This window comes from Gigantopelta aegis, chromosome 11 (genome assembly GCF_016097555.1).
Source record: "Gigantopelta aegis isolate Gae_Host chromosome 11, Gae_host_genome, whole genome shotgun sequence".
Lineage (NCBI taxonomy): Eukaryota > Metazoa > Mollusca > Gastropoda > Neomphalida > Peltospiridae > Gigantopelta > Gigantopelta aegis.
In genome coordinates, this window is record NC_054709.1 from 631,390 (window position 1) to 658,476 (window position 27,087).

Genomic DNA, 27,087 nt, shown 5'->3' on the forward strand with positions numbered 1-27,087 from the left:
TACTTCGCTGAAACCGGATTTTACCTTCCAATAATTGTGTACTTATTATAAAAAATATATATTACATAGTAAAGTGAGAGAGTACCACAAACAGCACAGGACTGCAGACACAATAGATATATACAGACACTGGTATTCTGAGTACCACAAACATTAGCACACGACTGCAGACACATTAGATTATACAGACGCTGGTATTCTGAGTACCACAAACATTAGCACACGACTGCAGACACATTAGATTATACAGACGCTGGTATTCTGAGTACCACAAACATTAGCACACGACTGCAGACACATTAGATTATACAGACGCTGGTATTCTGAGTACCACAAACATTAGCACACGACTGCAGACACATTAGATTATACAGACGCTGGTATTCTGAGTACCACAAACATTAGCACACGACTGCAGACACATTAGATTATACAGACGCTGGTATTCTGAGTACCACAAACATTAGCACACGACTGCAGACACATTAGATTATACAGATGCTGGTATTCTGAGTACCACAAACATTAGCACACGACTGCAGACACATTAGATTATACAGACGCTGGTATTCTGAGTACCACAAACATTAGCACACGACTGCAGACACATTAGATTATACAGACGCTGGTATTCTGAGTACCACAAACATTAGCACACGACTGCAGACACATTAGATTATACAGACGCTGGTATTCTGAGTACCACAAACATTAGCACACGACTGCAGACACATTAGATTATACAGACGCTGGTATTCTGAGTACCACAAACATTAGCACACGACTGCAGACACATTAGATATATACAGACGCTGGTATTCTGAGTACCACAAACATTAGCACACGACTGCAGACACATTAGATTATACAGACGCTGGTATTCTGAGTACCACAAACATTAGCACACGACTGCAGACACATTAGATATATACAGACGCTGGTATTCTGAGTACCACAAACATTAGCACACGACTGCAGACACATTAGATATATACAGACGCTGGTATTCTGAGTATCACAAACAGCACAGGACTGCAGACACATTAGATATATACAGACGCTGGTATTCTGAGTATCACAAACAGCACACGACTGCAGACACAATAGATATATACAGACACTGGTATTCTGAGTACCACAAACATTAGCACATGACTGCAGACACATTAGATATATATATACAGACTTGTTTAATAGTTGTTCCTAAAGACATTCAGGACTCGTTGTTTAAAAACATATCAAACTCGCTTTCGCTCGTTGGATACATTTATAAACAACTCGTAAGATAAATGATATCAAACGGAAACTCATGTATTATTCTCTGACTTTCATGGTGATTGGCCCATTTTTGGCATAGTTATATTAATGTTGCAAGTGACTTCGCGGTGCTACTGCATGCTGGGGTGGGACATGTATTGCTTTATCAGCACCCTCTAAACACTTGTATATTTGTTAATGTTCTGGTATGGGGCATGTAATATGTATTGTTTTATCAGCACCATCTAAACACTTGTTTACTTGTTATCCAGGTGACTTCGCGGTGCTGCTGCGTGCAGGGATGTCGTCAAAGCACGCCCTCATCTACAACGTCGTGTCCTCCATTCTCTGCTTCTTCGGCATGTTCGTCGGCATTGGCCTGGGCAATATCCATGAGGCGTCGTCCTGGATCTTTGCCTGTGTTGCGGGCATGTTTCTATACATAGCACTTGTAGACATGGTAAGACATTTATGTGTGTAGTGTTCTTTATGTGGTGGATCTCTCTACATAGCACTCGTAGACATGGTAAGAAATTTACGTGTGTAGTGTTCTTTATGTGGTGGATCTCTCTACATAGCACTCGTAGACATGGTAAGACATATAGGTGTGTGGTGTTCTTTATGTGGTGGATCTCTCTACATAGCACTCGTAGACATGGTAAGACATTTACGTGTGTGGTGTTCTTTATGTGGTGGATCTCTCTACATAGCACTCGTAGACATGGTAAGACATTTACGTGTGTAGTGTTCTTTATGTGGTGGATCTCTCTACATAGCACTCGTAGACATGGTAAGACATTTATGTGTGTAGTGTTCTTTATGTGGTGGATCTCTCTACATAGCACTCATAGACATGGTAAGACATGTCAAGAAACTCGAGAACTGTTGTTCAGGTTACCACGAGGTCACCATGTGTCAAGAAAGTCGAGAACTGTCGTTCAGGTTACCACGAGGTCACCACGTATCAAGAAAGTTGAGAACTGTCATTCAGGTTACCACGAGGTAACCATGTGTCAAGAAAGTCGAACTGTCGTTCAGGTTACCACGAGGTCACCACGTGTCGGGAAAGTCGAACTGCATTCAGGTTACCACGAGGTCACCACGTGTCAAGAAAGTCAAACTGTCGTTCAGGTTACCACGAGGTCACCGCATGTCAAGAAAGTCGAGAACTGTCATTCAGGTTACCACGAGGTCACCACGTGTCAAGAAAGTTGAGAACTGTCATTCAGGTTACCACGAGGTCACCATGTGTCAAGAAAGTCGAACTGTCGTTCAGGTTACCACGAGGTCACCGCATGTCAAGAAAGTTGAGAACTGTCATTCAGGTTACCACAAGGTCACCACATGTCAAGAAAGTCGAACTGTCGTTCAGGTTACCACAAGGTCACCACATGTTAAGAAAGTTGAGAACTGCTGTTCAGGTTACCAGGAGGTCACCACGTAGAAAGTCCAGAACTGTTGTTCAGGTTACCAGGAGGTCACCACGTAGAGAAAGTCGAAAACTGTTGTTCAGGTTACCAGGAGGTCACCACATGCCAAGAAAGTCAAGAACTGTTGTTCAGGTACCACGAGGTCACCACGTGTCAAGAAAGTCTAGAACTGTCTTTCAGGTTACCAGGAGATCACCACGTGTCAAGAAATTTGAGAACTTTCTTTCAGGTTACTAGGTCACCACGTGTCAAGAAAGTCGAGAACTGTCGTTCAGGTTACCACGAGGTCACCACGTATCAAGAAAGTTGAGAACTGTCCATGTGTCAAGAAAGTCGAACTGTCGTTCAGGTTACCACGAGGTCACCACGTATCAGGAAAGTCGAACTGTCGTTCAGGTTACCACGAGGTCACCACGTGTCAAGAAAGTCAAACTGTCGTTCAGGTTACCACGAGGTCACCGCATGTCAAGAAAGTCGAGAACTGTCATTCAGGTTACCACGAGGTCACCACGTGTCAAGAAAGTTGAGAACTGTCATTCAGGTTACCACGAGGTCACCACGTGTCAAGAAAGTCCAACTATCGTTCAGGTTACCACGAGGTCACCGCATGTCAAGAAAGTTGAGAACTGTCATTCAGGTTACCACAAGGTCACCACATGTCAAGAAAGTCGAACTGTCGTTCAGGTTACCACAAGGTCACCACATGTTAAGAAAGTTGAGAACTGCTGTTCAGGTTACCAGGAGGTCACCACAAAGAAAAAAAAGTGTTTTATTTAACGACGCACTCAACACATTTTATTTACGGTTATATGGCGTCAGACATATGGTTAAGGACCACACATACTTTGAGAGGAAACCCGCTGTCGCCACTACATGGGCTACTCTTCCGATTGGCAGCAAGGGATCTTTTATTTGCGCTTCCCACAGGCAGGATAGCACAAACCATGGCCTTTGTTGAACCAGTTATGGATCACTGGTCGGTGCAAGTGGTTTACACCTACCCATTGAGCCTTGTGGAGCACTCACTCAGGGTTTGGAGTCGGTATCTGGATTAAAAATCCCATGCCTCGACTGGGATCCGAACCCAGTACCTACCAGCCTGTAGACCGATGGCCTAACCACGACGCCATCGAGGCCGGTACCATGTAGAAAGTCGAGAACTGTTGTTCAGGTTACCAGGAGGTCACCACGTAGAGAAAGTCGAAAACTGTTGTTCAGGTTACCAGGAGGTCACCACATGCCAAGAAAGTCAAGAACTGTTGTTCAGGTACCACGAGGTCACCACGTGTCAAGAAAGTCTAGAACTGTCTTTCAGGTTACCACGAGGTCACCACGTATCAAGAAAGTTGAGAACTGTCCATGTGTCAAGAAAGTCGAACTGTCGTTCAGGTTACCACGAGGTCACCACGTATCAGGAAAGTCGAACTGTCGTTCAGGTTACCACGAGGTCACCACGTGTCAAGAAAGTCAAACTGTCGTTCAGGTTACCACGAGGTCACCGCATGTCAAGAAAGTCGAGAACTGTCATTCAGGTTACCACGAGGTCACCACGTGTCAAGAAAGTTGAGAACTGTCATTCAGGTTACCACGAGGTCACCACGTGTCAAGAAAGTCCAACTATCGTTCAGGTTACCACGAGGTCACCGCATGTCAAGAAAGTTGAGAACTGTCATTCAGGTTACCACAAGGTCACCACATGTCAAGAAAGTCGAACTGTCGTTCAGGTTACCACAAGGTCACCACATGTTAAGAAAGTTGAGAACTGCTGTTCAGGTTACCAGGAGGTCACCACAAAGAAAAAAAAGTGTTTTATTTAACGACGCACTCAACACATTTTATTTACGGTTATATGGCGTCAGACATATGGTTAAGGACCACACATACTTTGAGAGGAAACCCGCTGTCGCCACTACATGGGCTACTCTTCCGATTGGCAGCAAGGGATCTTTTATTTGCGCTTCCCACAGGCAGGATAGCACAAACCATGGCCTTTGTTGAACCAGTTATGGATCACTGGTCGGTGCAAGTGGTTTACACCTACCCATTGAGCCTTGTGGAGCACTCACTCAGGGTTTGGAGTCGGTATCTGGATTAAAAATCCCATGCCTCGACTGGGATCCGAACCCAGTACCTACCAGCCTGTAGACCGATGGCCTAACCACGACGCCATCGAGGCCGGTACCATGTAGAAAGTCGAGAACTGTTGTTCAGGTTACCAGGAGGTCACCACGTAGAGAAAGTCGAAAACTGTTGTTCAGGTTACCAGGAGGTCACCACATGCCAAGAAAGTCAAGAACTGTTGTTCAGGTACCACGAGGTCACCACGTGTCAAGAAAGTCTAGAACTGTCTTTCAGGTTACCAGGAGATCACCACGTGTCAAGAAATTTGAGAACTTTCTTTCAGGTTACTAGGTCACCACGTGTTAAGAAAGTCGAGAACTGTTGTTCAGGTTACCAGGAGGTCACCACGTGTCAAGAAAGTCGAGAACTGTTGTTCAGGTTACCAGGAGGTCCCCACATGTCAAGAAAGTCGAGAACTGTTGTTCAGGTTACCAGGAGGTCACCATGTAGAAAATTGAACTGTCATTCAGTTTACCAGGAAGTCACCATGTAGAAAGTCGAGAACTATCGTTCAGTTTACCAGGAGGTCACCATGTAGAAAATCGAGAACTGTCTTTCAGGTTACCAGCAGGTCACCACGTAGAAAGTCGAGAACTGTCGTTCAGGTTACAAGGAGGTCACCATGTAGAAAGTCCAACTGTCGTTCAGTTTACCAGGTCACCATGTAGAAAGTCGAGAACTGTCGTTCAGTTTACCAGGAGGTCACCATGTAGAAAATCGAGAACTGTCTTTCAGGTTACCAGCAGGTCACCATGTAGAAAGTCGAGAACTGTCGTTCAGGTTACAAGGAGGTCACCATGTAGAAAGTCCAACTGTCGTTCAGTTTACCAGGTCACCATGTAGAAAGTCGAGAACTGTCGTTCAGTTTACCAGGAGGTCACCATGTAGAAAGTCGAGAACTGTTGTTCAGGTTACCAGGAGGTCACCACGTAGAGAAAGTCGAAAACTGTTGTTCAGGTTACCAGGAGGTCACCACATGCCAAGAAAGTCAAGAACTGTTGTTCAGGTACCACGAGGTCACCACGTGTCAAGAAAGTCTAGAACTGTCTTTCAGGTTACCAGGAGATCACCACGTGTCAAGAAATTTGAGAACTTTCTTTCAGGTTACTAGGTCACCACGTGTCAAGAAAGTCGAGAACTGTTGTTCAGGTTACCAGGAGGTCACCACGTGTCAAGAAAGTCGAGAACTGTTGTTCAGGTTACCAGGAGGTCCCCACATGTCAAGAAAGTCGAGAACTGTTGTTCAGGTTACCAGGAGGTCACCATGTAGAAAATTGAACTGTCATTCAGTTTACCAGGAAGTCACCATGTAGAAAGTCGAGAACTATCGTTCAGTTTACCAGGAGGTCACCATGTAGAAAATCGAGAACTGTCTTTCAGGTTACCAGCAGGTCACCACGTAGAAAGTCGAGAACTGTCGTTCAGGTTACAAGGAGGTCACCATGTAGAAAGTCCAACTGTCGTTCAGTTTACCAGGTCACCATGTAGAAAGTCGAGAACTGTCGTTCAGTTTACCAGGAGGTCACCATGTAGAAAGATGAGAACTGTCGTTCAGGTTACCAGGAGGTCACCATGTAGAAAGTCGAGAACTACCGTTCAGGTTACCAAGAGTTTACCACGTGTCAAGAAAGTATATTAAAGTAAATTGTAAACTTCATAAATGTGTCATATCCTACAGTATGAGTTACCTGCACCCATATTTTTGAAGCCATCTTAGCGTAAAGCCATAGGAAATATGGGTCCTGGGCATGAGCGTACGAGACGAGGTCAGATGGTGCAAAATTCAAATTCGAGCAAAAACGATAGATATTCAAAATTAGTTGTAATCCATGTAAGAATGTATAATGATTCATTTACAAGACTATATAGCTGTTTGACAGTAATGCTAATATGAAAAATTTTGTTACCAAAATTCAGGCATTTTCGTTTAATTTGGGCAACAATGGGAACCTGTATGCCTATGACCCTGAGCCATAAGTTATGGTGACCTGTACATGTGTTACCATTCACTGCGCTTATTTCAATGGCTGATTTACGGTATACATGTGTTACCATTCACTGCGCTTATTTCAATGGCTGATTTACGGTATACATGTGTTACTATTCACTGCGCTTATTTCAATGGCTGATTTACGGTATACATGTGTTACCATTCACTGCGCTTATTTCAATGGCTGATTTATGGTATACATGTGTTAAGCTAGGTTGTTTATATTTGCAGCTTCCCGAGATGACGTCGATCGAAACGAAAGAAGGTGAAAACCCATTCTACCACCTGCTGTGCCAGTGCGCGGGTATTGGGCTGGGCTCTCTCATCATGTTGTTGATAGCCATCTATGAGGAGGATCTCATGAAGACCTTCGGCTGATGATGCACGCTGCATCTTGGGTACCGGTCACTATATATACATACACTGAACAACAACAGAATCATAAACATTCGCTTAGTTTTCTTGAATTTAATTATTATGAAAAACATTACTAGTCCTCTACCAGTCCAACCAGAGGGGACTGTATGTTTCATCTCCTAGATGGATGAAACTTGTTTAATAGCTGTTCCGGTGTATGTTCATCATAGTGCATATGAAAAGAATTACAGATTAATTGATCAATATAACTTCTTCTTTTTTTTGAGATGGACATCTTAAATGGATGCAACTGTCAATGACACCGAATAAGTTAATGGTAGTCGAGACTATTAAATTTGTGGAATTGTTGTTGTAATTAATCCCCCACCAGTCCAACCGGAGGGTGGTATAGGTTACGTCTCCGTCCTGTCTGTCTGTCTGTCTGTCTTTTAGTCCATCTGTCTGTTTTCCGGACGTTTTGTTCACAATGCCTCAAGATATTGAGTTGAAACTTTGTGTATAGCTTTATCATATACTGTTACAGATCATGTTTGATTTTCATGGTGATTTACCCATTTTTCGTAGAATTATGGCCCTTGAACTTGGGAGATATGAAAAACAATTTGGCCATTGAGTTACATGTGTTGTTTCATTGAATTTGAATCCCATTAAAGGCATATTGTCACAGACCACTGACCTATTAAATGGCCTAACAAAGTATTACCTGATCAAAAATATAATTGATTTCCCCCTAAATGTACTTTATTTAAACATTTACGTAACCACCATACTCCATTTATTAATGATATTTTGTGAAAATAATTGAATTATGGCAGTGGTCCATAATTCAAAAACTAAAATTGCCAAGAGGATTGACATGGATTTCTCTCCACCATGGTTCAATTAAAGTGATGTGAATGCTAGATTTGGTTTTCAAAAATTAATGTAATTTTCATTTATTATCCATTTTTAGAGAAATAAGGTCCTTAAATCCGTGACAGTATGCCTTTAATTTTCATGTCTATTAAAAATTATCAATGGCTTGGAGGCTTATTTTGACAGTCTGTTTAGCAAATTAAATGCAGTATATCATGAAAAAAGAAATATGTGTTAAAATATTTTACATGTCCTTTGTTGTTCAGTGTATTTCGTGAGGAGAAGGGAACTAACTCAGCCTGCTGAGTGTTTTTTGTTTTAATTTACAGTTTGCCGAATCATTGAAGAGGTTTCTTTCTTCTTCTCTTTTCATAGCTTGCCGAAAGACGAACAGTCTTATATTTTTGTTGATGCATGAAATTAATGTTTGTCTGTCTGTCTCAAAAACCTGCCACTTTTAATCAGTGTTTACTGTATGTTGCTCAACAATAAAATCAACTAGCAACCTCTAGCAGGGGTCAGGAAATTGTGAGACGTATCATTTTGTTTGCATGTCACTCGTGCAAATCAAATTGTGAGTGACATGTTTTTCAAATGGTTGTTAAATTTATCACATCATTTACATGTACAGGGAAATAATGGGTTATCTAAGTTTACTTTATGCATGACCCATAAATAGCTTAGGCAGATTTTTAATTCCCAAGAGACCTATACATAGTTGGTTTTGCAAAATCAAGACGTAAACTCAACATGACTGAAGACTAAACTCGGTGTGACTCAACATGAACCTCAACATGACTCAAGACTAAACTTAACGTAACTCAAGACTAAACTCAACATGACTCAAGACTAAACTCAGTGTGACTCAAGACTAAACTCAACATGACTTAAAACTCAACTCAACAAGGAACCTATAGTTGGTTTCTAAAAGTCTATAATTCTATATATTGTTCATGACTCGAGACTAAATTAACATGACTCAAGAGTCAACTATGTGACTCAGGACTCAACTGAACACCACTCAAGACTAAACTCAACATGATTCAAGGCTAAACTCAACATGATTCAAGACTAACCTCAACATGATTCAAGACTAACCTCAGTGTGACTCAAGACTAAACTCAATGCGACTCAATACTAAACTCAATGTGACTCAAGACTAAACTCAATGTGACTCCAGACTAAACTCAACATGACCGAAGACTAAACTCAATGTGACTCAAGACTAAACTCAATGTGACTCAAGACTAAACTCAATGTGAATCAAGACTAAAATCAACATGACAAGACTATACTGAACATTACTTAAGACCAAAGTCACCAAGGAACTTACACCTGGTTTTTGAAAGTCAGTCATTACCAATCATGGCAGCAGTCATCACCCAGTACCTCTTAGGAGCCAAATTTTTTGTATTTTTTTTTAAACTACATGCACATTTATTTTTGATCCATACAGGCAACTTGAAGCCAGCAGGAAACCAAAATCCCACGCATCTATGGCTAGTTGATTTTACTGTTGCTTTATGTACTGTCACCTATGTTCTAGTCTTGTCTCTTGCTTTTGTGATGCAGAGATGCTGAAAATGAAGACGATGTAGTTTTTTTCTGTAGAAAATAAAAGTGTTGCCTTGTCTCAGAGAAAACTGAAATCATGTTCAAAATGGTCTTATTCAAAGCTAAAAATCTTCATTATTATTTTTTTGGTCTGACTGGAAGTTGAAAATGGTAAAGTTTTGTTCTCAAAGGAAGCTGAAAATCATAATTTTTATTCTGACTAGGACATTTTTTCTTAATAGAAACTGATAATAGTTTTTGTCAGTAGACGTTTTGTAACTTTAAGTAAATGATTTCATCATAAAATGATAACGGGAAAACCCCCACCATCAATTATTGGGTGAAAATTAGGCTTGGTTGTAGGATGTCTCTATTCCAATATTTCCGATAGCAATCATTTATGTTGGTGTCATAAAACAAGTCGCCATCCATAAAGTATGTACGCTATGAGGAGGGTGTGTACGCTATGAGGAGGGTGTGTATACGCTATGAGGAGGAGGGTGTGTACGCTATGAGGAGGGTGTGTATACGCTATGAGGAGGAGGGTGTGTATACGCTATGAGGAGGGTGTGTACGCTATGAGGAGGAGGGTGTGTACGCTATGAGGAGGGTGTGTACGATATGAGGAGGGTGTGTACGCTATGAGGAGGGTGTGTACGCTATGAGGAGGAGGGTGTGTACGCTATGAGGAGGGTGTGTATACGCTATGAGGAGGGTGTGTATACGCTATGAGGAGGGTGTGTACGCTATGAGGAGGGTGTGTATACGCTATGAGGAGGGTGTGTACGCTATGAGGAGGGTGTGTATACGCTATGAGGAGGAGGGTGTGTATACGCTATGAGGAGGGTGTGTACGCTATGAGGAGGGTGTGTATACGCTATGAGGAGGAGGGTGTGTACGCTATGAGGAGGAGGGTGTGTACGCTATGAGGAGGGTGTGTATACGCTATGAGGAGGAGGGTGTGTATACGCTATGAGGAGGAGGGTGTGTACGCTATGAGGAGGAGGGTGTGTACGCTATGAGGAGGGTGTGTACGCTATGAGGAGGGTGTGTACGCTATGAGGAGGAGGGTGTGTACGCTATGAGGAGGGTGTGTATACGCTATGAGGAGGGTGTGTATACGCTATGAGGAGGGTGTGTACGCTATGAGGAGGAGGGTGTGTACGCTATGAGGAGGGTGTGTACGCTATGAGGAGGGTGTATGCTATGAGGAGGGTGTGTACGCTATGAGGAGGAGGGTGTGTACGCTATGAGGAGGGTGTGTATACGCTATGAGGAGGGTGTGTATACGCTATGAGGAGGAGGGTGTGTACGCTATGAGGAGGGTGTATATGCTATGAGGAGGAGGGTGTATATGCTATGAGGAGGGTGTGTACGCTGAGGAGGGTGTACGCTATGAGGAGGGTGTGTACGCTATGAGGAGGGTGTGTACGCTATGAGGAGGGTGTATACGCTATGAGGAGGAGGGTGTGTACGCTATGAGGAGGGTGTATATGCTATGAGGAGGGTGTGTACGCTATGAGGAGGGTGTGTACGCTATGATGAGGGTGTGTACGCTATGAGGAGGAGGGTGTGTACGCTATGAGGAGGGTGTATATGCTATGAGGAGGAGGGTGTGTACGCTATGAGGAGGGTGTGTACGCTATGAGGAGGAGGGTGTATATGCTATGAGGAGGAGGGTGTGTACGCTATGAGGAGGGTGTGTATACGCTATGAGGAGGGTGTGTACGCTATGAGGAGGGTGTGTGACTGAGTAATACTTACGAAGAGAGTATGGAGGGAGAGTAGGGAGGGAGGGGTTTCATTAAACATTTTAAAAAACAACAATTTGTGTATAATGTACACTGTATGCAATCATAATGCCAGTCTAAGCTCCTAATTGTACCAGATGTACTTTTCAGCATGGAAGGTCAATGTATGCCCATATATGGTATGGTGGTAGGGGTATAATGATCTTTGCCAAAAAAATTATAATTTGAGGGTATGTAATAAATACAAAACAAACCATAATTGCCCCTACTAGGTGGTTATTGTTTGAAATGTTTTGAAATTAGACACTGCATTTCATCTTCTTTGTTAAGTTCTAAACAGCAGTTCTCTTACTATCATTTGTCTAAAAATTATTTTAAAAATATATCTATTAGTTTCCAAGAGTTTAGGGTAGGTGATTTTACCCTCCATACCCTCTGGCAGAAACCCTGGGGAGGGGGTAAAAGAAACGATTTTGTGTGTACGTACTTTATGGAAGGCACTCATCGTACTTTATAGAAGGCCCTCATCATGAATCTCTTTAGAATCCCAGCTGACTGCGCCTGTTAGGTGAGCTGTCTTTTCACTCCATACCAGTATTATCCTGCTCAGGGGCGGAGCCACCATTTTGTAAGGGGGAGGTCCACAATGTGGTGTTTTTTTTGTTGTGTTTTTTGAGCCATGCTCCCAACATAAATCAGATCTGTGGGGTGGGGTGGGGTTTGGTGTGTGGGTGGGTGTGTTCAAGGAACATGCTCCCCCAAAAAGTTGAAATAAGGATGCTCATAGACATGTTTATAAGCCATGCTCCCAACGTAACTCAGATCTGTGGGGTGGGGTGGGGTGGGTGTGTGGGTGGGTGTGTTCAAGGAACATGCTCCCCCAAAAAGTTGAAATAAGGATGCTCATAGACATGTTTATAGGGCAGTTTAGTCTTTAATATTGTGGATAACGAATTTAAAAAAATAAATTAACAATAATAATTTAAAAAGACCCTTCTGTTAGGCAGTGGTGGTGGCAGGGGGTAGGATGGTCGCAGGACACCTGTGACCCCCCCCCCCCCCCTCCCAATCCGCCAATGTTTCTGCCTCAGTGTTCCCAGCTGAACTTTGGCTTATCTGAAAGTTCAAGATCATGTAACTATTTGCTATGCAAATCTAATTTGTGAAACCAAACAGTTGATTACCTAGGTGAGTTAGGCTATGGAAGATTTTGAAATGTTGTCCTGTTGTATTTCAGAACAAAAGTTAATTAAAGCTGAAAGCAGCAATAGTAGCATGCAAGCCTTTTTAGCCAGTGCAAATGATTTTGGACATTAAGCAACTTTTGAGATGTACCCTGCAAGTAACATTAAAGGGACATTCCTGAGTTTGCTGTATTGTAAGATGTTTCCGACTAATAAAATATTTCTATGATTAAACTTACCTATTAAATATATTTTCTTGTTTGTAATATCAGTGTCCGTATATTCAATGTGTTTCTGGTCATCTTGATATTTGTAAGAAGCCCAAACTGGATTTTGTCATCAAATAATTTCAGAAATAAATTAATTAGGAAATAAAATTAAATTTAACCTAGTACAAATATTAGAACGATCAGAAACACATTTAGTATGCAGCCACTAATATTATATGCAGAAAAATATATTTGATATGTAATTACAATTGTTAAAAAGTCTCTGTTTAATTAAAAAGAAGAAGATAATTTATTAATAACACATGTAGTATGTAGACAAAAATAATTCGACTTCTGATTACAGATTTTCGAAGCTATTTTAGTTCTACAATATTGTAAAACTCCTAAGCTATTATGTGAATACGATGCATGCCATAGACTACATGTATAACGGTTTTACGATATCATGGCGCTAAGATAGCTTCAGAGATATGAGCCCAGAACTGTAGACTTTTCACAAAATCGTTTTATGTTGTCAACTCTGCAATATGTTCCGGTGAGCTGTCCGTTGTGCCTTGATGATAAAACCTCAGTTGGGATGTGGATGGAAATGAAGTGTATTTATATATTTTTAATTTTTAAATTTTTAATTTTTTTTTAAATTATTATTTTTTAATTTTAATTTTTAACAAAATGTACAACCTAAACAACATAAACTTTCACGATTATTCAGTAGAATTATTAACTTGATATATTTTACATTTTTTAAATTTAAAAACACTTGTTGAATGAAACATGGAATACAGTGAGAAATTCTGTAAACAATTTGTGTTGATCTAAAAAACAAGGTTTTTTTGTGGGGAAGGGAGGTTTAATTGGAGAATTTTTTTTTTTAGATCCAGAAAGAGTTGCTTTGAATTTTGAAATTTTTTTGTTTGAATCCAGAAATATATATTTTTTAATTGTGAGAATTTCTGTTTGAATCCAGAAAGATTTTTTCTAAATTGTGAGAAATGTTTAGCATATGATATGACTATTCTGTGTTTGCAGTTGTCAGATTGATTCAGATGATGATGTAAGCAGAATGACACCTGCTAAACAGGGCATCTTGTCAAACCTGGCTATTGAGGACACGTCAACAATGAATGATTGTACCTAAAGCAATTCGAAAATCAATGATATGGGGGAGGAGATGTTAGGTGATGTAATTATTATTTTATACAGGTCTATGGGTCTGATGTATTTATTCGCCCATGCATACAGGAGGTAAATCTTAAAGCTTGCAGTCCCTGGAATATCTTTATTATTTAAGCATATAGACCGGCCTCGGTGGCGTCGTGGCAGGCCATCGGTCTACAGGCTGGTAGGTACTGGGTTCGGATCCCAGTCGAGGCATGGGATTTTTAATCCAGATACCGACTCCAAACCCTGAGTGAGTGCTCCGCAAGGCTCAATGGGTAGGTGTAAACCACTTGCACCGACCAGTGATCCATAACTGGTTCAACAAAGGCCATGGTTTGTGCTATCCTGCCTGTGGGAAGCGCAAATAAAAGATCCCTTGCTGCCTGTCGTAAAGAAGAGTAGCCTATGTGGCGACAGCGGGTTTCCTCTAAAAACAGTGTCAGAATGACCATATGTTTGACGTCCAATAGCCGATGATAAGATTAAAAATCAATGTGCTCTAGTGGCGTCGTTAAATAAAACAAACTTTACTTTTAACTTTTTTAAGCATATAGAATAGATGATTCAGTTCTGTTTGGTACATGAAAGGTCCACCACATCACTTATAGTTTCGCAATGCTCGCTTATCTACATTATCTAGGTCAGCTACAAATGCAATGGCCAGCTTTGTTGTTCTCTATGTAGCGGGACACCAGTAGAACTGGGACTTTACGTGATTTGCGCAGGCGCTGAGCTTCTAGCGTGATTTTGAACAAATTTAACTGTCTTGATTGAGGGGTTGTCTCTTATCTCCAAAACATATTCATATCCATAGAGGTATGGTACAACGCCTTTCCAGGGGTCGGTTGGGGATTTACCTTGAAATTTTGTATACGTGTTACATGTAAGGGGGTGTTACTAATTATGTAACGCTCTAGGGGTAGAGGAAGAGGGTGCTGTGTTCGATTTACCTAACATTTTTCAAGACTATTTGTTATTTTTATTCATTACTTAGACCTAAAAAGGTGTTTTTTGGAAATGTGCGGTCAGTCTAGGATCGATCCCCATCGGCGGATATATAAAAGGCCATGGTATGTGATATCCTGTCTGTGGGATGGTACATATAAAAGATCTATTGCTACTAATGGAAAACTTACGATATGTTTGACATCCAATAGCCGATGACTAATAAATCAATGGGCACGTGTGCAGGGATTTCAGTGGGGTTGGGGTTATAGACTGTTGAGCGAAGTTTATATGGGGCCATGCTCCCCCAGAAAATATATTTCAATTTTTTTTAAGCTTGGGCAGATAAGGGTTTCGACCTCCAATACCCTTCCCATGCACATGCACCCGATTCCTCTCTAAGATTATGTCAAAATTACCAAATGTCTGACGTCCAATAGCAGATGATTATTAAATCAATATGCTCTAACAATGGTGTCGTTAAACAAAAAACCCCTAACTTTACCCTTTCCAAACGAAAGAATATTTATTTGAATTTGTTGATTTTAACACACGTAAAATTAAGAAGTGAAAATGTTCATTGTCTACTTTAGTATATTTTATTTTAAAATATATACATGATCAATGTGTTACTAGTATACAAACTAAACTTTGAAAGTTCTACTAACACTTTATAAAATATTAATTCTGAAATAAGAAGGTACGATTGTTGATAATACGTTGTCAACATCAAACCGGTTTTAACGAAAGACTCTAGTACCGTATCCTCAACGGAACGTTCTTCGTACAGCACAGGGGCGGGATGTAGCCCAGTAGTACAGCACTCGCTCGATGCACGGTCGGTGTGGGATCGATCCCCGTCGGTGGGCGCATTGGGCTATTTCTCATTCCAGCCAGTGCACCACGACTGGTATATTAAAAGCCGTGGTATGTACTACCCTGTCTGTGGGATGGTGCATATAAAAGATCCCTTGCTACTAATCGAAAAGAGTAGCCCAGTAAGTGGCGACAGTGGGTTTCCTCTCTCACTGTCTGTGTGGTCCTTAACCATATGTCTGATGCCATATAACTGTAAATAAAATGTGTCGAGTGCGTCGTTAAATAAACCATTTCTTTTCTTTCGTACAGCACAAGATTTCTCATTTCATTTTTTGAGACGAACCCTACAATTTGAAATCGGCAAACGCACATGCTAACTGAAACTGACAACAGACTGTCATTTGTGCTATGCCGAGCAATGGCGGCACAGGTGACGAATTGAGCGTATATACTTTTGACGATCTCCATTCATAGCGAACACACACGAGTTTTTTAAAAGTGCATTTGAGCTTGTATTTCATATTTGTACAGGATGTTATAATATGGTAATATGAGACTAACTTTAAGAAATTGGTGGGATGGGTGTGTGTAGGAATATACAAATGACCTCCCCACCTCTTTGTGATTAATTCTGGAACATCCCTTAATCAGTATATATATAATCTTGTTGGATGTAAGTCCATTACACGTATTACCTTTCTTGTTGTTTTTACATCCATTAGGAGTCCTTTGATAAAGGTTAAAGAACAATCATGTACAAGTTGTTTATTCAGTGTGGATGTATTTCCTGGCCCTGTACTCATAAAACTGTTAGTCACTGCTACACTGAAACACCTCTAAACCGGATACCCTTGGGACCAGTGGTCCAGTTATAAGAGGTATCTGGTTTAAGAGGTAAAGTTCTGCACTGGTTTTTAAAAAGGGACTGTAAAATGTCCGGTTTTGAAGGAATTCTGATTTACAGAGGGTCCGTTTTTGAGAGGGTTCACTCTATTTTATGGTAGTAACACTTGGGACTTAACATAATGTCATTGAAGATTTGATTGTAAAGTGTTTTATAAGCATGGGCCAGGATTAATAACCTCTTTATTACTTGTACAGTTCAATGTACTTGATATCAGTGTTCCGATCTCACTAATACGACGTGTATTCCACGGCAGTGGTTAACAACATTACACATTGTTGTGCAAGTTTAATGTGTGCTGTCACTTTACATATCATTTCACTTTCACCTTATTTGCAAAATCATGTCGGTGATTTGAAAAGAATTTGAAAACATTCGGGATTATGCCGACGGTATACGAAGTATGCTGAAAACTAATTTCAATATAAAATTTTATATAAAATGTGTTTCAAGATGGAAAAAAACCCGTGAAGCCATAAAATCTGTTTATACTAGTATACAATCCATAGTTTATTACTGCACTTTCCCCCTTGGTTTTTTTTAATGTTGAAATAGACCAACAAGTTTGCCTATTGCATAAATAGTCTCGCCCGATATTTTTAGAATTTGTATGCTCCCAAAAAACGTTGTAAAAGGCAAAGTGTTATTGGTCGATATTTAAATTATTATTTATAGATGAAATGTCACCTGGACAAGGGAGTCCACACAATGCTTTTAGATCAACTGGTAGACCAGTGGAGCTAATTTTAATCAAATTGTGTCTTAAGATATCTGCATTATCCTGTAAAGGTTAGGATGGCGAAGGCCGTTTGACCTAAGCAGGATAAATCCGATATCTTAAGACAGTAACCAGTTTTTGTATTTGTTCTGCAATAAACATAATATGAAACATTAATGAAATGAACCATTTTATTTTATAACTTCACTGTTTTCCATAGTATGTTCACATGTGCTGAATGCCTTGTTGCCAGCAATATTCACACTGCAAACCAGAATAGTTTTTAAATAACTATAATTTATTTGTTGTTTTTAAATTAACAAGTGTCTGCAAAACATTTTTAAAAATCAAATTATTCAACTGTAAATAAAAAGAATAAGTAAGTTTGAACAACATAACATTCCTCTGCTGATCATATCTAGTGTGTAGTAGTTCCGTCACAAGAAGCTGTATTTGTGGTCAGTGACTGACACTATAGAAATGTATCTAGTTGTCGTATCTCGACAATATATGTAGTGATTGTAGGATATGTCCTTAATTCAGTTTTGAGCGCGTCGTTAAATAAAACATTCCTTTCTTCTTCATAATTATGTGAATAGAAAAACTGAAGTGAGGATCTAGCTCAGTCGGTTGGTTATAGGATCAAACATCCTCAGTGGACCCATTGTGTCAAAGTCCATGGTATGTGCTGTTCTGTCTGTGGGACAAGTACATATGTAAAAGATGCTTTGTTGCTAATTGAGGTTTTTTTAGTGGGTTTTTTTAGTGGGTTTGCCAAATGTTTGACATCCAGTAGTTGATAATTAATTAATTAATTAATTAATTAATTAATTAATGTGCTCTAGTGGTGTTGTTAAACAAAACAGTGTTACACCCTGTGAAACTAGTCACTGTACATATATATACACATGTATTTTTTAAACAAACCATAAGTATGTGAATCTAAAAACTGCATTTATCTTCTTATTTTTCTTCTTTGTTTTTGTCTGGGAGTGTGTATGTTACATTGTATGTATCTGATTTCAAAGTATTTTGTATATGTATATATAAATGTGTAGAAATGTATTATTTCTTTACAAATGGTGCACATTTTATATTTTGAATTTATATTAAAAGAAAAATCTGTGCTTGAACAAGTTACCATGAATGATGTTGATGGCAAATTATATTTTTATACAACAGTTAAAAATCAAAAATGTAAAATTTGATATTAAAAAGGAAAGCAAATGGAAGAAAAGGTTGAACAAAAAATGTGATCTTTGTATTACAGTTTAAGTAAATTTGGTGCTGTTATTAATAAATTTATCTGAATATTTTATTGTTAATATATGATAAGGTACTGACCTAGTTATCAGGAAGTGTAAACATACATTTGGTTGTTACAGCTTTTTTTTTTTTTTTTGCTTTAAAAATTATACATTTCATAAAGTCACTTGTTCTGAGTTTGTTTAAAAATTACACAACCACTGATATTTTATGCTAAATGTTTTATTTATTTAATGTGGAATTACAGATGTTAAAATGGCTTTGTTAGTCTGCAAAATGTTAACATTGAAACAAACTATGGCTAGTCCCTCTTGCATGAGTTAGCAGTTAGGACAAACACAGTGTGTTTCTGATTATCCTGGTGTCTGTAGCTACGTACCTCCATCATCGCCAGGGGCGGGATGTAGCCCAGAGGTAAAGTGTTCGCTTGATGTGCAGTCGGTATAGGATTGATCCCCGTCAGTGGGCCCATTGGGCTGTTTCTCGTTCCGGTCAGTGCACCACAACTGGTATATCAAAGTCTGTGGTATGTGCTATCCTGTCTCTGGCATGGTACATATAAAAGATCCCTTGCTACTACTAAAAAAAACATAGCAGGTTTTCTCTCTAAGACTATATTTCACAGTTACCAAATGTTTGACATCCAATAAAATATTGTGCTCTAGTGGTAAACAAAACAATTAAAAACAACTTCATCATTGCTGGGCAAGGGTAGCATTCTGTATTGTACATTTGCCATGATGATGCACCTTAAGGATGAGGAACCTTAAGAATGAGGAACCTTAACGATGATGCACCTTAAGGATGAGGAACCTTAAGAATGAGGAACCTTAACGATGATGCACCTTAAGGATGAGGAACCTTAACAATGATGCACCTTAAGGATGATGCACCTTAAGAATGAGGAACCTTAACGATGATGCACCTTAAGGATGAGGAACCTTAAGAATGAGGAACCTTAACGATGATGCACCTTAACGATGATGCACCTTAAGAATGAGGAACCTTAACGATGATGCACCTTAAGGATGAGGAACCTTAAGAATGAGGAACCTTAACGATGATGCATCTTAAGCATGAGGAACCTTAACGATGATGCATCTTAAGGATGAGGAACCTTAACGATGATGCACCTTAAGGATGAGGAACCTTGAGAATGAGGAACCTTAACGATGATGCATCTTAAGGAACGAGTTTCGACTAGTTCTTTCAATTCATTTACACATGTCCCACACACCCATCCTAGCAGCACTATACATTGTGACCAATTTGGTTGCATAATGCAATCTTTTCTTTTTTTCATCTGGCGACTAAAACATTTCATACTATCAGTATAAAAAAAATAGAAGTAGCCGCCTTCTGGCCCCTAGATGGAAAAGTTAACATAGAGGGCTGCCTAGTCTCCACTTCAAAATGTTTTTTGATGGTCTTTACACTGGAACCTGTTTCTGTACACACAGTTAATACATACAGCACAATGATTTATAATCACCGACATTGGTCTTCAAGACACATCAATGGTGGGTCTGTGTGGAAGGTTCACACGTCCAAATGAATCCTCTTTTGACAATTATTTTAGGTTTTTTTGCAGATCTTTGCCGTAATAATATTAAACATCGGCTAAAATATTATAAAAATGGACCCTTTCAAAATGTCCTGGTAAAGCCTGTATTCAAAGTGTACACCTTTTGTGGTTGTAAAAAAATGAATTTGGAGCATTTTAAAATAACATGGTAACCAAAAAACACTGGATTTTCTAACATTGGTACTTACAGCAGGAAGCTGCATATAATTTGACATTAACAGGGAAAAAGAAAAGAGAAAAAAAAGCTGTAATATGCACAAACTATTAAGAATTGATAGCTGTTTTATAAATATGGCTGGAAGATGGTTAGAATGTGACCATGTGACTGAATATTAGCAGATAATGTGGAATTTGAAAAAATTAGAATTTTGTAAAATGATGGACGTTGTTAAAGAGAAGAATGAAATGTAATGGTGTTGGGGTGCAGTTTGAGTTTGATAGATGCTTACCTGAAATGGAAATATTTTGTTTCTTTTGTTGCATAGTTCTTGTTTTGTTTTTGTAATTTGTGTGATTTTGTATTATTATTTTATACCTTTTTTTTAATCCATTATTGTTCTTTGTAGCTTATTTTTGACGAAAATGATACCAGAATTCCAAGTCAGAGTGTACTTAGTCATCAACCTTTGCAAGACTGTTTTGTTATCAAATAAAGAAGAAATCATATTTTTATTTATCAGTCTTCTGTTATGTTTCTTCTTTTTCAAAGGCATGTTCAGAAGGGTGAGCGATTGCAGTTGCTTGCATGACTGGTATTTGTGCCTAATATTAGATGAATGTGGTATCATAGACGACGATGGGTACCAGTCAACTTGTTCAGTCTTTTACCTTCTTGAACATGCCACAGAATGACAAAATCATATTCCACAATCAGGACAGTATCTCTGCACAATGCAGATTTGAATGGGCATTTGGCAAAATAGTGGTTCATTCCCTAATTACCTACTGCCTTGTTTATAGGAAGACGGTCACTCCTGAGGAGATCCTTTACTAGACAATGCATCCTTCATGCACCTCAAGGAGAACTGTCACTGCCAGACTAGTTTACTAAATCAAAACTAGCACAGGACAGAGCTCATTGGAATAATTATAGCTGTGATGACATGCACTCATGAATCACTCTCATGACAGTAATGAGATCAGGTGTTTGAGAAAGGTGAGCATATCCTGCCCTATAAATCGCACCCGTCATGAGTACTGCCACCACAGCTGTCAAGTCTAAAATGATGAACAAATAATTGTGCAAGAATTTCGCCAAAGAGATGAAAAATACAAGTTCAAAGTATTGAAAAACAGCAGCCATAATTTTGGTCACTGATGCATCATACCGGCCTCGGTGGCTTCATGGTTAGGCCATCAGTCTACAGGCTGGTAGGTACTGGGTTCGGATCCCGGTTGAGGCATGGGATTTTTAATCCTGAAACCGACTCCAAACCCTGAGTGAGTGCTCCGCAAGGCTCAATGGGTAGGTGTAAACCACTTGCACCGACCAGTGATCCATAACTGGTTCAACAAAGGCCATGGTTTGTGCTATCCTACCTATGGGAAGCGCAAATAAAAGATCCCTTGCTGCTAATCGGAAAGAGTAGCCCATGTAGTGGCGACAGCGGGTTTCCTCTCAAAATCTGTGTGGTCCTTAACCATATGTCTGACGCCATATAACCGTAAATAAAATGTGTTGAGTGCGTCATTAAATAAAACCTTTCTTTCCTGATGCATCATATATAGTAGATACAGTCTCCAAATGTCTACCATAAAACATTTTGAATGCCTCGTCCTGCCAAAAAACCTGTTCAGGTTAAAAGGATCTAAATTAATAAAAGTGTTACATATGTGTGCACCATAATGAAAATAAGCGGCGGGATGTAGCTCAGTGGATAGAATACTTGTCTGAGGTGCTGTAGGTCTTGGGATCGACGGCCCTCTATGAATTCTGGGTTTGTTTCCCGTCCTAACCTGTGCCCCTCATCTATATATATCTATTAGTCTGTGTAGATTGCCCCAGAGAAATATACTGAATTTCAGAACTCTCCACTCAAAACATCAGAAGGTGGGACTTAAATTTTAATTTTGTTATTAAAATTTTAAAATGTCATGAAAATTTACAAATTATTAATTTCAAAAACGTATTTCTATTATTTTGTGTACTATCCCTATCACCGTATCATGTTTGACAACTATCCAATCAAAACTAGGAGAAGATTGACTTTTAAATTAAATTTAAATTTTGAAAAATCCCCAATATATCTAGTTTGTGAAGACCTTGAGAATATATATATATGTATATATGTATATATATATATATATATATATATATATATATATATATATATATATATATATATATATATATAGGCAAAACAGGCAAAAGAAACGTATCACCTTGTTCAGCAGGTCCATAAAAAATCCCCAAGACAGATATGATCTATATGATTATTTTACTGAAAGGAATAATTTTCCAATGTCTTTACAAAAAAGCATTGCCATATCGATAGTGCACTTGCCATATGGCCGAGCGAAAGAGACATGGGGTCAAAATTAAAAATTACACAATCAGAGTCCCTTCAAAAGGTGCTTCTGAAGTCAAATCATGGGCAAGACATGTCCTCAGTAGCGTGTGTGACCACCCCATGCATCAATACACGCCAAAACACGTCTCCTCATGGATGTCGTCAGTCGCCGGATGACGTCAGCAGGAAGTCTGCGCCAAACATCCAACAAAACCTGTTCAAGCTGCTGTCGATTTGCTGGGGGAGATACGCGTTGTCTCAACTGTCGATCAAGATGATCCCAGAGATGCTCTATGGGATTCATGTCTGGAGAACATGATGGCCAAGACAATACGTTGACGTTAACGTTGTTGAGATAATCCTGAACAAGTCTGGCTGTATGAGGTCGTGCATTGTCCTGCTGCAAAAGGGTACCGCTAGGCTGTTGACGCAAGAATGGCACTACAACAGGTCGCAACACTTCATCCCTGTATCTTTGACCAGTCAGATTTCCACGGATGATGTCCATTGACCGCAAATACCGGCTCTTACCATGACGCCGCCTCCACCTAAAGGGTGCACATCTTAGATGCAGTTCGGCGCCAGTCGCTCTCCCCTACGTCGATAAACACGAACTCGGCTATCATTTCTGAACATGTTGAAGCGACTTTCCTCCGTGAACAGCACCCTTTGCCAATCACGCCGCTGCCACCGACGTACAGTTCGTGCCCATTGTAATCTGCGTTGACTGTGTAGAGGGGTCAAGGCCATTCCACGGAAGGGGCGGAAAGCTCTGATTACCAGCCCTGCGGAGTCGTCGTAAGACTGTTCGTCTGCTGATGGGGTGTCCCAGTGCCGTCGCCGCCGTTGACATCGCCGTCACGAATCGGTTCCGCGGGTGGATTGCCCGGATGTAGCGGTCTTCAGCTGGCGTTGTGACCCTTGGTCTTCCCGATCTTGCAGTCTTGTGCCTGGCCTGTCTGCTGATAACGGCTCAACAAGTTGCTGATGGCGGCTTGACTGCAATTGAAGGTTCTTGCAATCTGCCGTTGAGAGGCCCCCATATTGGCCATACCGATGGGTGCATCCCATTGTGCCTACATCCCACTTTGCCTACAGCCCAGTTTACCTACACTGGGTCTGTAGGCAGATTGGGACGTTAAAATGCACCCCCACAGTATAGTGCAATGGTCCTATATTAAAATTAAATTATCCAATTAAGGTTCAAGCACGCTGTCCTGGGCACACACCTCATCTCTGGGTTGGAGCCGGTACCGGGATTCGAACCCCTACGAACCGGGGCCGGTAATGAAATGAAAATTTATATTACACATTACATGACATATCGAGTATCTTAATGATGATCGAGTATCTTAATTAAGCTTGTTAACAGTTTGTTTCATCGTTTATCTTACTTAACCATCTTCTCAGAACATTGCTTCTCCTTCTCCTTCACTTGACTGGCTTCTCTCTTTGATGGTTAGCCGTTTTTTTGTTGAGAGATTGTGCATTCTCCATCCCTTGATTGTCCTAACAACATCCCTCCATGATAATCCTCATGTCTACCGCCACCGGAGAAAAGTTCTGCCTCTCAACCCACAGACACGACAGGATGTGAACCTGGAAGGGATCTGGACCGAAACAACAGACGGGCGGAGTTTCATGTGTGTGGACGATGGTGAAGAAGAAAAGATTCTTGTCTTCGCCACGGATGAAATGCTGGACAAAATGCAGGAGGCTGAGACGCTTTTCATGGACGGAACTTTCTACCTTTGTCTGAGTTTGTGGTGTCAGCTCTATTCCATCCACTGCCTTGTCGATGACGTCATGTGTCATGTTGCATACGCATTACTTCCACGGAAGTCCAAAGAGACATATGTTAGGTTGTTCACGTTGATAAATGCAGCTGCACACACTAGGATTGGAGCTGAACCCGCACCGCGTGTAATACAGACGGACTTTGAGGTGGCCGCTATCCAAGCTGCTCAAGAGGTGTACCCAGACGCCGACATCAGAGGATGTTTTTTTAATTTCTCACAAGCTGTGTGGAAGAATGTCGCAGAGAAAGGTCTTGCAGTCGAGTATAGGACCAACCCTGATCTCCAGCGCCATGTTCGTAGAGCCGCTGCCTTGCCACTACTCCCACTCAACCAAGTGCAGGACGTCTGGATGGATGTCCTGAACAACAGTCCCGACCTTCCAAGGCTAGAGCAGTTCAACGACTACATCACTGAGACATGGGTGGACGATGCCGCCAGATTTCAGCTACTACTCTGGAACCAGTGGGCCAACGTGGGACCTCGGACCAACAACAATCTTGAAGGGTTCCACAACAAGTTGAAGAACCGGATCCGAAAAGCCCATCCCAATCTGTTTGAGTTCGTCACACACATAAAGAAAGTCGTGCAAGAATAGCTGAAGTCAACCTTGGAGGAGCCCCACCAAAGAGAAGACGGATCTACAGGGAACTGGATGAGCGCCTTGTCCGTCTCAAAGATCACCTAACGACCGGCAGGAAAACCCCAATGCAGTACTTGGATGCCGTTGGATATTTGATCAAGCTAAACTGAAATAGTGTGAACATTGATCTGTGTGAACTGTGTGAACTGCTATGAACATTGAACATAATATAATCAACTAACCTGTGAAAACTGAAAAAGTGAAATAAAATAAAATAAAGAAATGTATAGAACATGTATGCTTCTGTTTTGTTTATCAGTCTTCAATATTGGACCAGACTATTACATATAGGCAGATGATACAGGTAGAACGTCATGATCACTCAAGCAATTAATCCCCAATTAAGGACCCTAATTATGTTGTTATAAGCTGTAGGCAAAATGGGATGTAGGCACAATGGTACTAATCCATACCGATAGCTCTGTTGCGTTTTGCTTGGGTAAGTCTCGGCATCTCTCTGATGTTCCTCTGCGCGTGCTGTAACCTCACAGTGGTGCAGGGGTGTAACATTCTGTTTGAGAATGGTCAATACAGCACAAATTGAGTAAAAGTCCGTATCTATCTGTGATATTTGTATTTGTTGCACAGTTCTTTACACTGTTTTAATTGAACTGTTGAATTTTTATATTGATGTTGATCATCAATTTTTTTTCATTTACCATAGTTTGACACCCAATAGCCGATGTATTTTTCGTGCTGGGTTGTCGTTAAACATTCATTCATTCATTCATTCATTCATTCATTTACTCTCTGATGTTCTTTTTGATACTGCTTCCTTGCTTTGTCCCACACCGGTATTTATGCAACAATCATGCACGAGCATTTTTAACAAATTCAAATTATGCTGTTTTTCACAGTTTTCATGTCTGCACGAAATTCACTAAATCCGGAAACAGTGACTTTTCGGAAACACAGGGTGTGTTTTGGCGAATGTTTTCTCATTACTTTTAAACTTATTGCAGTATCTTTAATTCAGATGAACTTATTTTAAAAGTGATAAGTTTCTTTTGCCTGTTAGTTTAGTATAGGTTCAGTACTATCTGATTAAAATCGACTTGTGAAGACTGCCACTGAGAATACTCGTACTACGCTTCAGTACTATCCAATCAGAACTAAGAGAAGATAGACTTCTCATTTTTCATTTTCCATAAAACGTTTTAATTATTATATAATGAAATAGAAAGAAGGAAAATCTGAATTCACTAAACAACAACAAAATAAAAAAAATATATATGGGGCAGGACGTAGCCCAGTGGTAAAGCTGTTTTCTGAACGCTGGACAGCTTTCAATGTCAAATTACCATTGAAATGTTTTTATTCGATGACTATGAATGCATAGGTCAATTATGGAGTGTCACACAAGTACGTTTGCTTAAATGTCAATAAACCTAGTGCCGTGACCTCGATTAATTTACATCTAATTTGCAAACTTATCAAATTCTTAAAGTATGTGATCTTAAAAATATCGCATACTTTGATTGCACTGAAAACGTAAGATACTATATGATAAATATAAATATAAATATAAATATAAATATAAATATATATACACACATATATATAAGGAAGGAAGGAATTTTTTATATATATATATATATAAAGAGGACTTAAATGTAACAAAAACAACAAAACCCCACCAGGGGCGGATCCAGGAATTTTAGCGGGGGGGGGGTCAGTCTTGAGCCTTTGAAGGCCCCCCCCCCCCCCCTCGATAGGAAATTTTCATATTTGAAGATAGATTTAGATGGATTTGAAGTATATTCCCGTTGTCAAGATCAACTCTCTAGTCACGAGCAGGGGGGGGGGGGGTCCAGACCCCCTCGACCCCCCCCGGATCCGCGTCTGCCCACACACACAAAAAAAACAACCCAAGAAAAGAGAGAGAGAGAGAAAAAAAAAACCCCGAGAAAAACGCAAAAAGAATCGCAGCCATTATGTATTAAATTTATCAGCAAAATTATTGAATGATTTTACGTTACATATTATAGAG

The 27,087-nt window shown here is 40.1% G+C and overlaps 2 protein-coding genes across 2 annotated transcripts in view; both read left to right on the forward strand.

Annotated features, from left to right (window-relative positions):
- LOC121385192 (zinc transporter ZIP10-like) overlaps window positions 1-10,214 on the forward strand; it is a 60,585-nt gene extending 50,371 nt beyond the window's left edge. The window contains exons 7-8 of the mRNA XM_041515761.1: window positions 1,530-1,717; window positions 7,030-10,214. Coding sequence (XP_041371695.1) covers window positions 1,530-1,717; window positions 7,030-7,176 — 335 coding nt within the window. The 3' untranslated portion in view covers window positions 7,177-10,214. The remainder of the gene's footprint in view (window positions 1-1,529; window positions 1,718-7,029) is intronic.
- A 13,899-nt stretch (window positions 10,215-24,113) lies between these two features.
- Window positions 24,114-25,052, forward strand: LOC121385473. Its single transcript, XM_041516171.1, has one exon. The coding sequence runs from the start codon at window positions 24,114-24,116 to the stop codon at window positions 25,050-25,052; it is 939 nt and encodes a 312-aa protein (XP_041372105.1).
- Window positions 25,053-27,087: the final 2,035 nt, after the last annotated feature.